Genomic DNA, 12027 nt, shown 5'->3' with positions numbered 1-12027 from the left:
CTGCAATGCATCATCTTCTCAAACCACATTAAATCATTTCGCATCCCGTCTTGTCCCCCCATCGTCCCTGTGAACGCTGCCTGCTGTATCCTGACACAGAGCAAATAATGGAGATTTTAATCAATCAAACCTAAAAAGAAATGTGAGTCTGGAGCAATCGGTAGAGGGGAACCAACAGGCTCTCTGCAACTTCAGCAAAACCCAGGTGGGTGAGTGGCAGCCCCTTTTCCAACGTCATTTGAAAGGTATCGGCGTTGGTCAGCAGTGGCTCACTTCTCACATTCAGACTGTCAACTCCGGTGTTTCAACAGGGAAACCATATTAACAACCGTGCTACTAATTTAACAACTGTAGCCGTAGTCAGGCTGTACAGTGGTGGCGAAACGCACGGAACAAACAGAGCAATTGGGCTCGCTTGTGGCCATTAAAGCCGAGGACTTACCTGTATTCATGTCCTCAGCAGTTGAACCTCAACGGGGCCGGGAGACCACCATTCTCAGGCTGATGTTGGCTTAGGGGTGTCGCTCAGCCCAGAAGAAGAGGACAAGGGCAACTGGGGAGGGGTCGCTGGGCCTTGACTTTTATTGAGAAGTCGGGGTGGGGGAGACCATGACAGGTATGGGGGATTGAGTGACTCTGTATAAAAGGAGACATGACTGAGGGGCACAGAGAATTGGGGGCTTCATAAGGGCAAGCAAAGCAAAGATCTCCAGCTTGATGTCCTTCTCCAGGTTGGTGGTCACCCTGCTTCCTCAACGTCCCTGGAGTTCTCCTGGGCTGGACAATCCGCTTCTCATAGCTCCAAGGACTGGTTGATGCATCTCCAACTAGAGGAGTCCCCCAAAAGTTAAACCCCAGCTTCAAGGTTCTCTTTCCCAAGTTTCTTCTAGCCTCCCCGGTCTGTTTTTTTTGGGGGGGGGGTTTCTTGCAAGTGAACCTGTCACTGTGTCCTCTTTGGTCCAAGAAACTGTTCGTCTGAACTCAACCCAGTGGGTTGGTTTTCTTCTGATCACAAGACCAGGGTACGGGGATAAGTCTTCCATGTTGTAATGTCTGCATTCTCTCTCTCTCTCTCTCTCTCTCTCTCTCTCTCTCTCTCTCTCTCTCTCTCTCTCTCACACACACACACACACACACACACACACACCCTTCCTGCTCCACGGGGAGGCAAGGAACGGGGTGACCAGTGGCTCCTTGGGAGAGAGAACGTCTTAGGTGGGGACCTTGTTGGAGAGATAGGCGATGAGGGCCACCACCGCTCCGATGTAGGTGCAAATGCCCAGGATGATGGACAAGACAGCCAGGGCAAACGTTTGACGGGAGGCGGTCCACGCTCTGGGGTAATCGCCCCCGGCTGAAGCTTTGTTGGTCTGCAAGGAGAAGGGAGAGGAGAGGAAGAAGAAGATCCAGTTAGCGTCCGCGGAAAGGGAGACGTTGAGCTCCCCAATGGAACGGAATATTTGCATTTATATTCGCCTTCATTCGTCGGAATATTCGTAGCTCAGGGTTGAAGTGAGGGGTCCTTGGTGCTCTCTAAGCGTGGTGGTTTTCTTGCAGACGTTTCATGACCCAGCTAGGTAATATCATCAGTGCTAGAAGGGGGGGGTTGGTGGAAAAGAAGAGGAGGAGGAGGATTGTGGGGTCCTTGGTTCTTTCTGAGCTTGATTGTGATTCTACAGATTTTTCATGACCCAACTAGGCAACACCATCAACTGCTAGAAGGGAGTGGGGTTTGCAGAGAGGAGGAGGAGGAGGAGTCCTGGGTGCTCTCTGAGCTTGATGGTTTTCTTGCAGACGTTTCATGATCCAACTAGGTAATATCATCAGTGCTACAAGGGAATGAGGTTTGCTCTCTGTTTATAAATCCCACTGCCTTCTAGCACTGATGAGGTTACCTAGTTGGGTCATGAAACGTCTGCAAGAAAACTATCAAGCTCAGAGAGCACCAAGTACACCACAGTCCTCCCTTCTGCTTCAATCCCACTCCTTTCTAGCACTGATGAGGTTACCTAGTTGGGTCATGAAACGTCTGCAAGAGAACCACCAAGCTCAGAGAGCACCAAGGACCACACAATTCTCCTCTTCCTTCTCCTCCTCCTCCTCTCTGCAAACCCCACTCCCCTTCTAGCACTGATGATGTAACCTAGTTGGGTCGTGAAACGTCTGCAAGAAAACCACCCAGCTCAGAGAACACCAAGGAGCCCCCAGTTCAAATCCCCCTTTTGCATCTTCCACTTAGTAGTTTGGTCTAGTGGCGAGGGCACCAGGCTAGTAATCGGGAGACACTGAGTTCTAGTCCTGCTTTAGCCATGAAAGAGAGCTGGGGTGATCTTGAGCCAATCCCTCGCGCTCTCTCAGCCCAACCCACCTCACAGGAGCGTTGTTCTGGGGAAAAGAAGAGGAGGAGGAGGAAGGTGTGTCGAGATATATTTGACGCCTCAAGTTATTTGTCAAAAGAAGAAAGATGGGATCCAAATAAATGAACCAATGAATAAAGTATTTCTGCTGGGCCTTCGTGGGGATACGTAGCCTCCAAGTTTAGCGTTGATGAGAAGGACCAATCGCCCCCCCATTTGGTCCCAGTCTGGCTGTCCTGCCCACCTCCCAAAGCTCCTTCATCCTCAACTCTCCCTTCCTTCCCGGTCTTTGACACTCACCTTTTGCGACAGGTAGAAGGCAGCGATGCCTAGTGGCCAGAAGCAGCACAACATGGAGAAAACCGCCAGGCCCAGATAATCTTGAGGCTGCAACATGGAGAAGCTGTTTTCGCTCTCTGTGTCGCTGTCACTTGAGGAGTCGTTCTGGAGAGGGGGGGGGAAGAGAACACGGGTGTGCAGTGAGGGGACTCGCACGCAACGATCACATTGTGCAAACGCTGCAGGCCTCATGCAATGACATCGTAGCCACTTGGGTTGATCAGCCATGAGTCACCCTTTGGGATCTGCCAGCCTGTTGGTGCTTCACGCATTTCAAAGAACATTTCCAATGGCGATTTTTTTGAGCATGATTTGGAACACGTCCCAGGAAAATGGGCTGCCACAAAGAAGAGTGGGGGGACAACCTGCTCTCCAAAGCGCCTGAAGGCAGGACAAGAAGCAACGGATGGAGACCAATCAAGGAGAGAAGCAACCTAGAACTAAGGAGAAAAGCAACCTAGAACTAAGGAGAAACTTCCTGACAGTGAGAACAATTAACCAGTGGAACAACCTGCCTCCAGAAGCAGTGAATGCTCTAACACTGGAAGTTTTAAAGAAGAGACTGGACAGCCATTTGTCTGAAATGGGGTCTCCTGCTTTGGAAGGAGCTGGACTAGATGACCTCCAAGGTCCCTTCCAACTCTTTTACTCTCTGATTCTGTAAGGGTCTCCTGCTTGAGCAGGGGGCTGGGCTAGATGACCTCCAAGGCCCCTTCCAGCTCTGTCATTCTCTGATTCTGTAAGGGTCTCCTGCTTGAGCAGGGGGCTGGACTAGAAGACCTCCAGGGTCCCTTCCAGCTCTTGTCATTCTGTTAAAACTGTTTCCAAAGGTGTCATGCAAACGCATAAGGTAAAATACAGGTAGTCCTTGACTGACAACCACAAACTGAGCCCAACTATTTCCGTTGCTAAGCGAGACAGCCGTTAAGTGAATTTTCCCCCATTTTACAGCCTGTCTTGCTGAGGAATTCCTGTACTAACCTGTTTCTCCTCTCCTGTCCTCGCCTGCCCCTCTTGTAGAGGGAGTTTCATGCCTCCGTTTCCCTTTTGTGCAAAAGATTGAAAAAAGGGCAAAACCCACTTAAACAAAACCAGACAAAGACCCCCCCCCCAAGAACTGGTATCTCTCCAGAGGCGTCGGATAATTCGAAAATCAAAGCCCAAATACTTTTCACGAAAGCCCTTCTGTCAAATCCAAGTAGGTCAGCCTGGCGAAATATTGCCGAGATAACAAAGCCAGGAGCCGGCTGAATGAATTGCTTCTCATCGGAGCGACTCGGCATTAAAGTAAAATAAAATAAAATAAGGTCCCACTGAGACCCCGTAATTTTTTTTCTCGGGGAGAGGAAGACTCAAAAAAACTCATCGAAAACCTGTCCTGACAATTCTCTCTGCCGAGGGACACGGCAGCCGGAGAAGGCGGAAAAAGACATCTGATCAACAGCCATCTGTTTCTCCAAAAAAACCCAACCCCCAGCCGTTTCTCACCATTCCGGGTAGTCCTCGACTTAACAGTCATTCGTTTAGTGACCAAATTTACAACGGCCCTGGAAAAAGCAACCCATAGCAAGTTGCCTTGTGGCAAGCCGGCTGTGGCAAGTTTAGAAGAATAGAACAGAACGGCACGGAATAGAAACAGAGTGAGTTGGAAGGGGCCTTGGAGGTCATCTAGTCCAACCCCCTGCTCAGGCAGGAAACCCTATAGCGTTTCAGACAAATGGCTGTCCAGTCTCTTCTTAAAAACCTCCAGTGTTGGAGCATTCACCGCTTCTGGAGGCAGGTTGTTCCACTGGTTAATTATTCTAACTGTCAGGAAATTTTTCCTTAATTCCAGGTTGCTTCTCTCCTTGATTAGTTCCCATCCTTTGCTTCTTGTCCTGCCTTCTGGTGCTTTGGAGAACAGGTTGACCCCCCATTCTTTGTGGCAGCCCCTCAGATATTGGAAGACTGCTATTATGTCACCCCTAACACGATATGTTGGCCAGGGCGAGTTGACCGTGGTGAATTGGCCACGCCGAATTGTCATGGACCCGTCTCTCTTCTTGGTTTCCCCAACCCCTGGTCCATCAACCAGCAACTGGTCCACACAAACAAGGGATGCCCCCTCCGCACGATGTGGCCAGCACACAAAACCACACACCTTCCGGTCCGCAGAAGAACCTCCCTCCACGGAACCGGTCCCTGGTGCCCCAAAGGTTGGGGGCCTCTACCCTAAAGTACCCTCCTACCCAGCCTGGCTCCTACCTCCACCTCGGGCAGCTCCATGTCCCCCACCTCGTAGCAGACCGTGTGAATATCCGTCTCCAGGGCGATCTTGCGCGGCAGTTCGCCGGCCGCCTTGCCCTCCCCGAAGGCGGTCTCGATATAATCTTTCTTCCTCCGGCTTGGCGGGTGGCTGCATTTCCACAGCTCCGGGTACAGCTTGGACTCGGCGAGGCTGGAGGACGTCGGGACGGTGGTCCTCGACAGGCTGCGAGGGTTCAGCAGCTGGTTGGGAAGAAGACCGGGGCCGGGAGAAAGCCAGGAGAAGCTGGAGGGTACGTGGTGGGAGAGCAACCCAGAAGGGTCCTGGGGACTTGCCCAGCTGAGCATCCCTCCTGGGAGGAGGGTCTTGTTAGGAGGGTTTCCCAGAAGCGGATGCTGTAGTTCGTGGATATTCTCCATTGTGTCTTCTGGCTGCTTCTTGCTTAAGGGGTCCTCGGCCTTTGGTTACCTGGAAAAGCAATTTGAAACAGACATCCATTACAAAGGTCCAGTGGTGGGATTCAGCCAGTTCCCACCACTTTGGCAGAACCGGTAGCTAGTTTTTGGTTGCCCAGGCCCAGAATGGACTTCCGGAAGCAGCATCCACACAGAGAACCAGTTGTTGACATATTTGAATCCCTCCCTTCCTTCCTTCCTTCCTTCCTTCCTTCCTTCCTTCCTTCCTTCCTTCCTTCCTTCCTTCCTTCCTTCCTTCCTCACAGTGGTGGGATTCAGCCAGTTCGCATAGTTCAGCAGAACCGGTAGCTAATTTTTGGTTGCCCAGGCCCAGAATGGACTTCCGGAAGCATCCACACAGAGAACCGGTCGTTGACATATTTGAATCCCACCACACCTTCCTTCCTTCCTTCCTTCCTTCCTTCCTTCCTTCCTTCCTTCCTTCCTTCCTTCCTTCCTTCCTTCCTTCCTGTGGTGGGATTCAGCTGGTTTGCACCAGTTTGGCAGAACCAGTAGCTAATTTTTTGTTGCCCAGGCCCAGAATGGATTTCTGGAAGCGGCATCCACACAAAGAACCGGTTGTTCACCTATTTCTCAACCTGGTATCCTCTGGAAGCCCCCCGGGACTACATCTCCCAGAATTCCTAGCCAGTACAGCTATAACTGACTCATTTCACTTTATATAAGAGAGCCAGTTTGATGTAATGGTTAAGGGGCTGGCCTAAAGACCAGGAGATGGTGAGTTCCAGTCCTGCTTATGCATGAAAGTCAGCTGGGTGACTTTGAGTCAATCACCAGGAGACGGTGAGTTCTAGTCCCACCTTGGCCATGAAAGCTGGATGGCTGATTTTGAGCCAATCGCCAGGAGATGCTGAGTTCAAGTCCCATTTTAGGCATGAAAACTTCGGGCTAGTCCCTCCGTCCAACAAAGAGTTGTCATTGTGGGGAAAATAGGAGAAGGAAAGAGTATTAGGTGCATTCAGCGCCTTGAGTTACTTAGAAAGTAATCAAGGCGGGATAAAAAAAAAACCCAATTAATATAGCAGGAATTCTGGGAGTCGCAGCCAGTAGGGTGTCCTGGGAATTATAGCTTTTAGATTGTGGAAGGCCGTCTTCTCAGACTCAAACGAAGCTGTGCCAGATGTTTGTGTTTTTTTTGTTTTGCAATCCTTCCAAAGGCAAATGCTCTTTTTTGCAAGACGTAGCAGTAAATAAATTGCACAGACCCTCTGTTTTTTCTTTTTCTATTTTTGGTTTTGGCATTTCGGATGGAACCCAGCTTCTGCAAAGGCGAAGGGGATCCAATTTTCATAAGAAAGAATTCTCTCTCTCTCTCTTTCTCTCTCTCTCTCTCTCTCTTATTTTGCATCTCCATAAGAAAGAATTCTCTCTCTCTCTCTCTCTCTCTCTCTCTCTCTCTCCTATTTTGCAACCGATACACTCATGTCTCCCCAGGAGGAGAGGGTGATTCACTTCCCATTAAAGAGACCCCCCCCTTTGATTTATCTCCCCCTGCCCAGCTTCACCCTTGCACGGCCTATCAGATCCCCTCACGGTTGGTCTTGTGAATCCTTCAACCCTGCCGGGAGCCACAACACAACTAAGGAAATGCTGCTTGAAGAGGCTGTCAAAGGAGGGATGTGGCAGTGTGTATAAGTGTGTTTGTGTTGGTGTGTGTGTGTGAAACAACACCCTTGCAACCAAGAAAGCCCCAGAAAAAAAATATCTCTCTTGCTTTTTGCACCCTCCACATGGACAGGGATTGCTGCTGGGGGGAGGGGGGGCTGTTTAATTCCCCTTTCCACCCCCCCAGCTCCTCTTCTTCCCCGGCATGGAAAAGGCAGCTTTGCTGATAAAAACCATTAGTGGAAAAAACACACACAGAGAGACACAAAACTGCCCCTTTTAAGCTAGCACACCGGTGGAGGTGGGAGACAGTAAGACCCTTCCAAAGCAGCTTGGAAAACAATAGTTGATTAGCAGAAGGCAGGAGGAAAAGCTCTTTGCTATAAATAAATAAATACAGCCGCTATAGATACCGATTTGCATCGAGTCTGGGGGATGCGCCAGTTGCAAATGGAGGCGGAATGGCTGGGATTGGACGAGACACGCAGAGAGTCCTCGTCTTGCAGCAGTTCGCTTAGTGACCACTTGGAAGTTACAAGAACATTGAAAAAAAGGGACCTGGGACCATTTTTTTCCCACACTTACGACCGTCGTGGCCTCCCCCTGATTTACACTCGGATGCTTGACAACTGGTTCATATTTACGACGGTTGCAGCGTCCCGGGGACCACGCGACCCGCTTTTGTGACCGGGGAAAACCGGGTCCAGTTAACAACGGTGCTACTCCTTTAAGAACGGCAGGGATTAGCAAAGGTCGTAAAATGGGGGCCAAACTCGCTGAACACATCTCTGACTTAGCAACGTTGGCAGCTCAATGGTGGTCGTAAGTTGAGGACTATCTGTGCCATTGCTCTGGGGAGGAAGGGCTGCTGAATTCCCCCCCTCCTCCTATGCTGGTTAAAAGTAGAGGGGTCTCTACTTTTAGTCCTGGGTGGGATGTTGGTCCTTCAAACGGGTATGTGGAAGCACTGACTTTTTTTTTTTTTTACAAAGGACGCAACTTGGGGAAGATTTTATTGTTTATGGGTAGTGCGCAACTTACAAACACTCAGAGAACCAGCCTAGAACTAAGGAGGAATTTCTGAAACGGGGAGAACAATTAATCAGTGGAACTACTCGCCTCCAGAAGTTGCGGGTGCTCCATCACTGGAGGTTTTTAAGAAGAGACCGGACAGCCATTTGTCTGAAATGGTATATAGGGTTTCCTGCCTGAGCAGGGGGTTGGACTAGATGACCTCTGAGGTCCCTTCCAGCTCTATTCTGATTTGATTTAGTGACCAAAGTTACAACGGCACTGAAAAAAAGTGACTTTAATAAATAATAATAATAATGTTGGAAGGGACCTTGGAGGTCATCTAGTCCAACCCCCCTTGCTCTTACACTTACCGCTGCAGCCTCCCCCATGGTCACAGGATCAAAATTCAGACCAACAGTAACTGATATTTATGATGGTCGCAGCATCCCAGAGATCATGCAGATCCCTTTTTTTTTTGACTGTCTGACCATCAAAGACAAAGGGGGAAGCCAAGTTCACTTACCCCCCCCCCCGTGATATTAACGTAACAATGGCAGTGGCAAGACAGGTTGTAGAACGGGGCAAAGCTCAACCACAATCATGCTTATCAAGGGCAATGTTGGGCTCCGTTGGGATCATTTACTAGGAACCGGTAAGCTGCACCTCCGATTTGAACTGAAAATGGAATTCTGGAGAAGCCCAGGTGAGCCGAGAACGGGAAACCCACTTGGATCCACCCTGGTGGATTCCAGCCCACGACCGGAATTTTCACAGAAGAGGTGCGATTGTGTGTTTGGAACCAGCTTCAAAGCTGACGGTCTTGATGAGTCCCGGCAGTGAATCTCTGATCCAGAGGACGATGGCTCGTTAGCTGAAAGTCGAATTGCACGAAAAGTGTGAGACAGCCACAGCGCCAAGATCACCCTTTGTGAGATGATCAAAATGGATTTTTCTGCCTAATTCGCCAAAGGAAGATGCTGGGGATTTTTGTGTGTGTGTTCCGATGGTGCAGTCTTTAATCACGCCTGCCTTTTATTTGACTGGCACGGATGATGGTTCAATTAAAACTGACAAGCCGGGGTGGGAATTGCGTCAACCTCGTTGCCTGAAGCGGTGGTGGTGGTGGTAGTGGTGATAGAGATGGTCAGACAAACCAACTTGTAGGGCTGGGCTCTCCTTTAGCGAGGCATCATGGCTTATAACCCAGCCACCCTCCCTGAATGCAGGCAGACAGACCAGGATCTCATTCAATAGCGATGCTCTTCAGTTGAATTGGCCTTTTTAAAAACAGGGCTTAAATTGCAGCATGTTTAAAGGGTGACATTATAAGCTTTGGGAAGGAGCCCCAATTTTTCTAAATTGCGATTGAGGGCGAAGCTCTAACCTCTGAGCCTGTGCAGAGTCTCTTGGGGGCTGACTAATTGCAGACAGTTGTGCATGGAACGGATAGATTGGTAGACCGGTGTTTCTCGACCTCGCAAGTTTAAGATGGGTGGACTTGGAACTCCCAGAATCCCCCAGCAAGCAATGTGGAGGAGGGTTTCCCGTTATATTTTATATTTCCGGATGACCCTAGCCGTAGATGCCCTGGTGGTATCATGGCTTCTTGAAAGCCAGTTTGGTCTGGTAATTACAGCACCAGACTAGAAAGAAGGACACCGTCAGAGTCTCATCACATTAGGCATGAAAGCCAGATGAGTGACTTTGGGCCAATCATCACCAGGAGAGGGTGAGTTCTAGTCCCGCCTTAAGCACGAAAACCAACTGGGTGACTTTGGGCCAATCACCAGGAGACGGTGAGTTCTAGTCCCGCCTTAGGCACAAAAGCCAGCTGAGTGACTTTGGACCGATCACCAGGAGACAGTGAGTTCTAGTCCCGCCTTAGGCACATAATCCAGATGAGTGACTTTGGGCCAATCACCAGGAGACAGTGAGTTCTAGTCCCGCCTTAGGCACAAAAGCCAGCTGAGTGACTTTGGACCGATCACCAGGAGATGGTGAGTTCTAGTCCCGCCTTAGGCACATAGTCCAGATGAGTGACTTTGGGCCAATCACCAAGAGACGATGGGTTCTAGACCCGCCTAAGGTACGAAAGATGAATTTAGATCAGTCACTCTCTTTCTCTGGGCCCAAGCCACCTCACAGGGCTGTCGTTACGGTCAAAACAGGAGGAGGAAGGTCTACTGAATCCCTTGCCCCCTTGAGTTATTTGTGAAAACAAGAAAAGCGGGATGCGAAGGAAGAAAGGCCTCAATAAATTTTTAAAAAAGAGTCCAGAGGAGCCTTGTTCTGCAACAACAGCTGCTGAGAAAGCTGCCACACAGCCAAGACTAGGGGCGAGAAAGGGGCTGTTTTGGAGAATTTAATGAGCCCCAACTGAGCCTCTTGCTAACAGAAGAACAAACAGTTTGCATTAAGTTGTTTCAGAGCGCTTATCCTGAGCCGGTAAATGAGTTGGAAAATGCAAAGCTGAATGCCTTTTTGGGTTGTTTTTTTTTTTTTTGCAGAATTACCACCAAGTACTGCAATTTATCGATTAGCAGGTTTTCTGGCTTCGGTAGGTATTCTGGCTACTGTTCTGTCTTAAGGAATGAGTTACTTTTCCAGGGTTCCTATCCCCAGCGCCCGCCCCCCTTGTGCCTTTTAATTATCTCCAGCTCAACAGTTTTGGCCCCAATTCCTGGGCTTTATGTTCCCCCGTACGAATTCCTCCCTTTCCGGCTCTGATTTTGTTTTTCCTCAATCAAGAATAGATTGATTCCCTTGCAGCTACGGACTGCCGGGGATGTGTGGGGGCGGGAGGCTGCCTTTATTTTTTTTAAATAGAAGAGGGGGGGGAGAAAGGCCAGAAATTATGAAATTGATGGCGAATCGGCAACAGAGACCACAAACTGGGACTCGTGCTTAACCTTTGGAGCGTTAAAGGGCAGTGTGGGAAAAGCGAGAGAAGAGCCCGCTTCGAATAAACACACACACACAAAAATGCACCCGGCCATCACACTATCACAGTCCCACATTTGGGTTGACACAAACACACACAGAACCCGCAGTGCACCATCAGCCTGCCAAGACGTTGACCGACTTTCTGCAATCTGGCGCTCCCCGGCTGTCTCCAAACTCAAAAGACCCAGAATTCCTCTGCGGTCTGGGGATTCTGGGAGTTTAAACCAAGGGTGGGGAACTAGAGTAGTGGTTTTCCAAAGCAGGGGAGTCCTACCTTGGCGACTTTAAGATGTGTGGACTTCATTTCCCAGAATTCCCCAGCCCGCCAAGCAGGGCAACTTTAAGACTTGTGGACTTCAATTCCCAGAATTCTGGCTGCGGAATTCTGGGATTTGAAGTCCACACATCTTAAAAATGGCCAAAGTTGGACATCCCTGCTCTAAAGAGTGCTCTAAAGATTCACTTCATGACCACCAGCGATTCGCTTAATGACCATGCCAAAATAGGTCGTAAAAACCGGGCCTCGCTCTGGTGACAACCATCTCAACAGAAGTCCCTGTTGTGGTCGTAAAGCGAGGACTGTCTCTCCTATCCCAATGTTCTCCGGATCCCCTGCTTGAGGCTGTGACCTCAGGCAGGCCTCCGTACCTAGTGAGCCTAACCATCACTTGGGCTGGCTGGGGCTGCTGGGATTTGTAGTTCGACACCCTCCGGAAGCTGCAAATTGCTCGTTCCTTCGTTACCCCCATCTTTCCTTCCAGGGGTGACAGCGTGAAATGAACAGAAAATGAAATATAAGGAACGGTTGCTGGAATTGGGTATGTCTAGTTTAACGAAGAGAAGGACGAGGGGTGACATGATAGCAGTGTTCTAATATCTCAGGGGCTGCCCCAAAGAAGAGGGAGTCAAGCTATTTTCCAAAGTGCCTGAAGGCAGGACAAGAAGCAACAGATGGAAATTCATCAAGGAGAGAAGCAACTTAGAACTAAGGAGAAACTTCCTGACAGTTAGAACAATTAACCAGTGGAACAACCTGCCTCCAGAAGCG

The 12027-nt window shown here is 49.7% G+C and overlaps 1 protein-coding gene across 4 annotated transcripts in view; it reads right to left on the bottom strand.

Annotated features, from left to right (window-relative positions):
* Window positions 1–96: 96 nt before the first annotated feature.
* TMEM91 (transmembrane protein 91) overlaps window positions 97–12027 on the bottom strand; it is an 18446-nt gene continuing 6515 nt past the window's right edge. For 3 of the 4 annotated variants that reach the window (XM_039369217.1, XM_039369218.1, XM_039369220.1), the window contains exons 2-4: window positions 4941–5409; window positions 2658–2801; window positions 97–1370 (exon numbers count right to left, since the gene is read on the bottom strand). In XM_039369217.1, the coding sequence (XP_039225151.1) occupies window positions 1212–1370; window positions 2658–2801; window positions 4941–5360 (723 nt within the window). In that variant the 5' untranslated portion in view covers window positions 5361–5409 and the 3' untranslated portion in view covers window positions 97–1211. Of the gene's footprint in view, window positions 1371–2657; window positions 2802–4940; window positions 5410–7435; window positions 8113–12027 lie in introns of those variants that run through there. The other variant, XM_039369219.1, reaches the window with a different exon arrangement.

The sequence above is a fragment of the Crotalus tigris genome, unplaced genomic scaffold (assembly GCF_016545835.1).
Source record: "Crotalus tigris isolate CLP2741 ecotype Arizona unplaced genomic scaffold, ASM1654583v1 scf7180000020990.9691751010:1144802, whole genome shotgun sequence".
Taxonomy (NCBI): Eukaryota; Metazoa; Chordata; class Lepidosauria; order Squamata; family Viperidae; genus Crotalus; species Crotalus tigris.
This window is presented reverse-complemented; position numbering and strand designations above follow the sequence as displayed.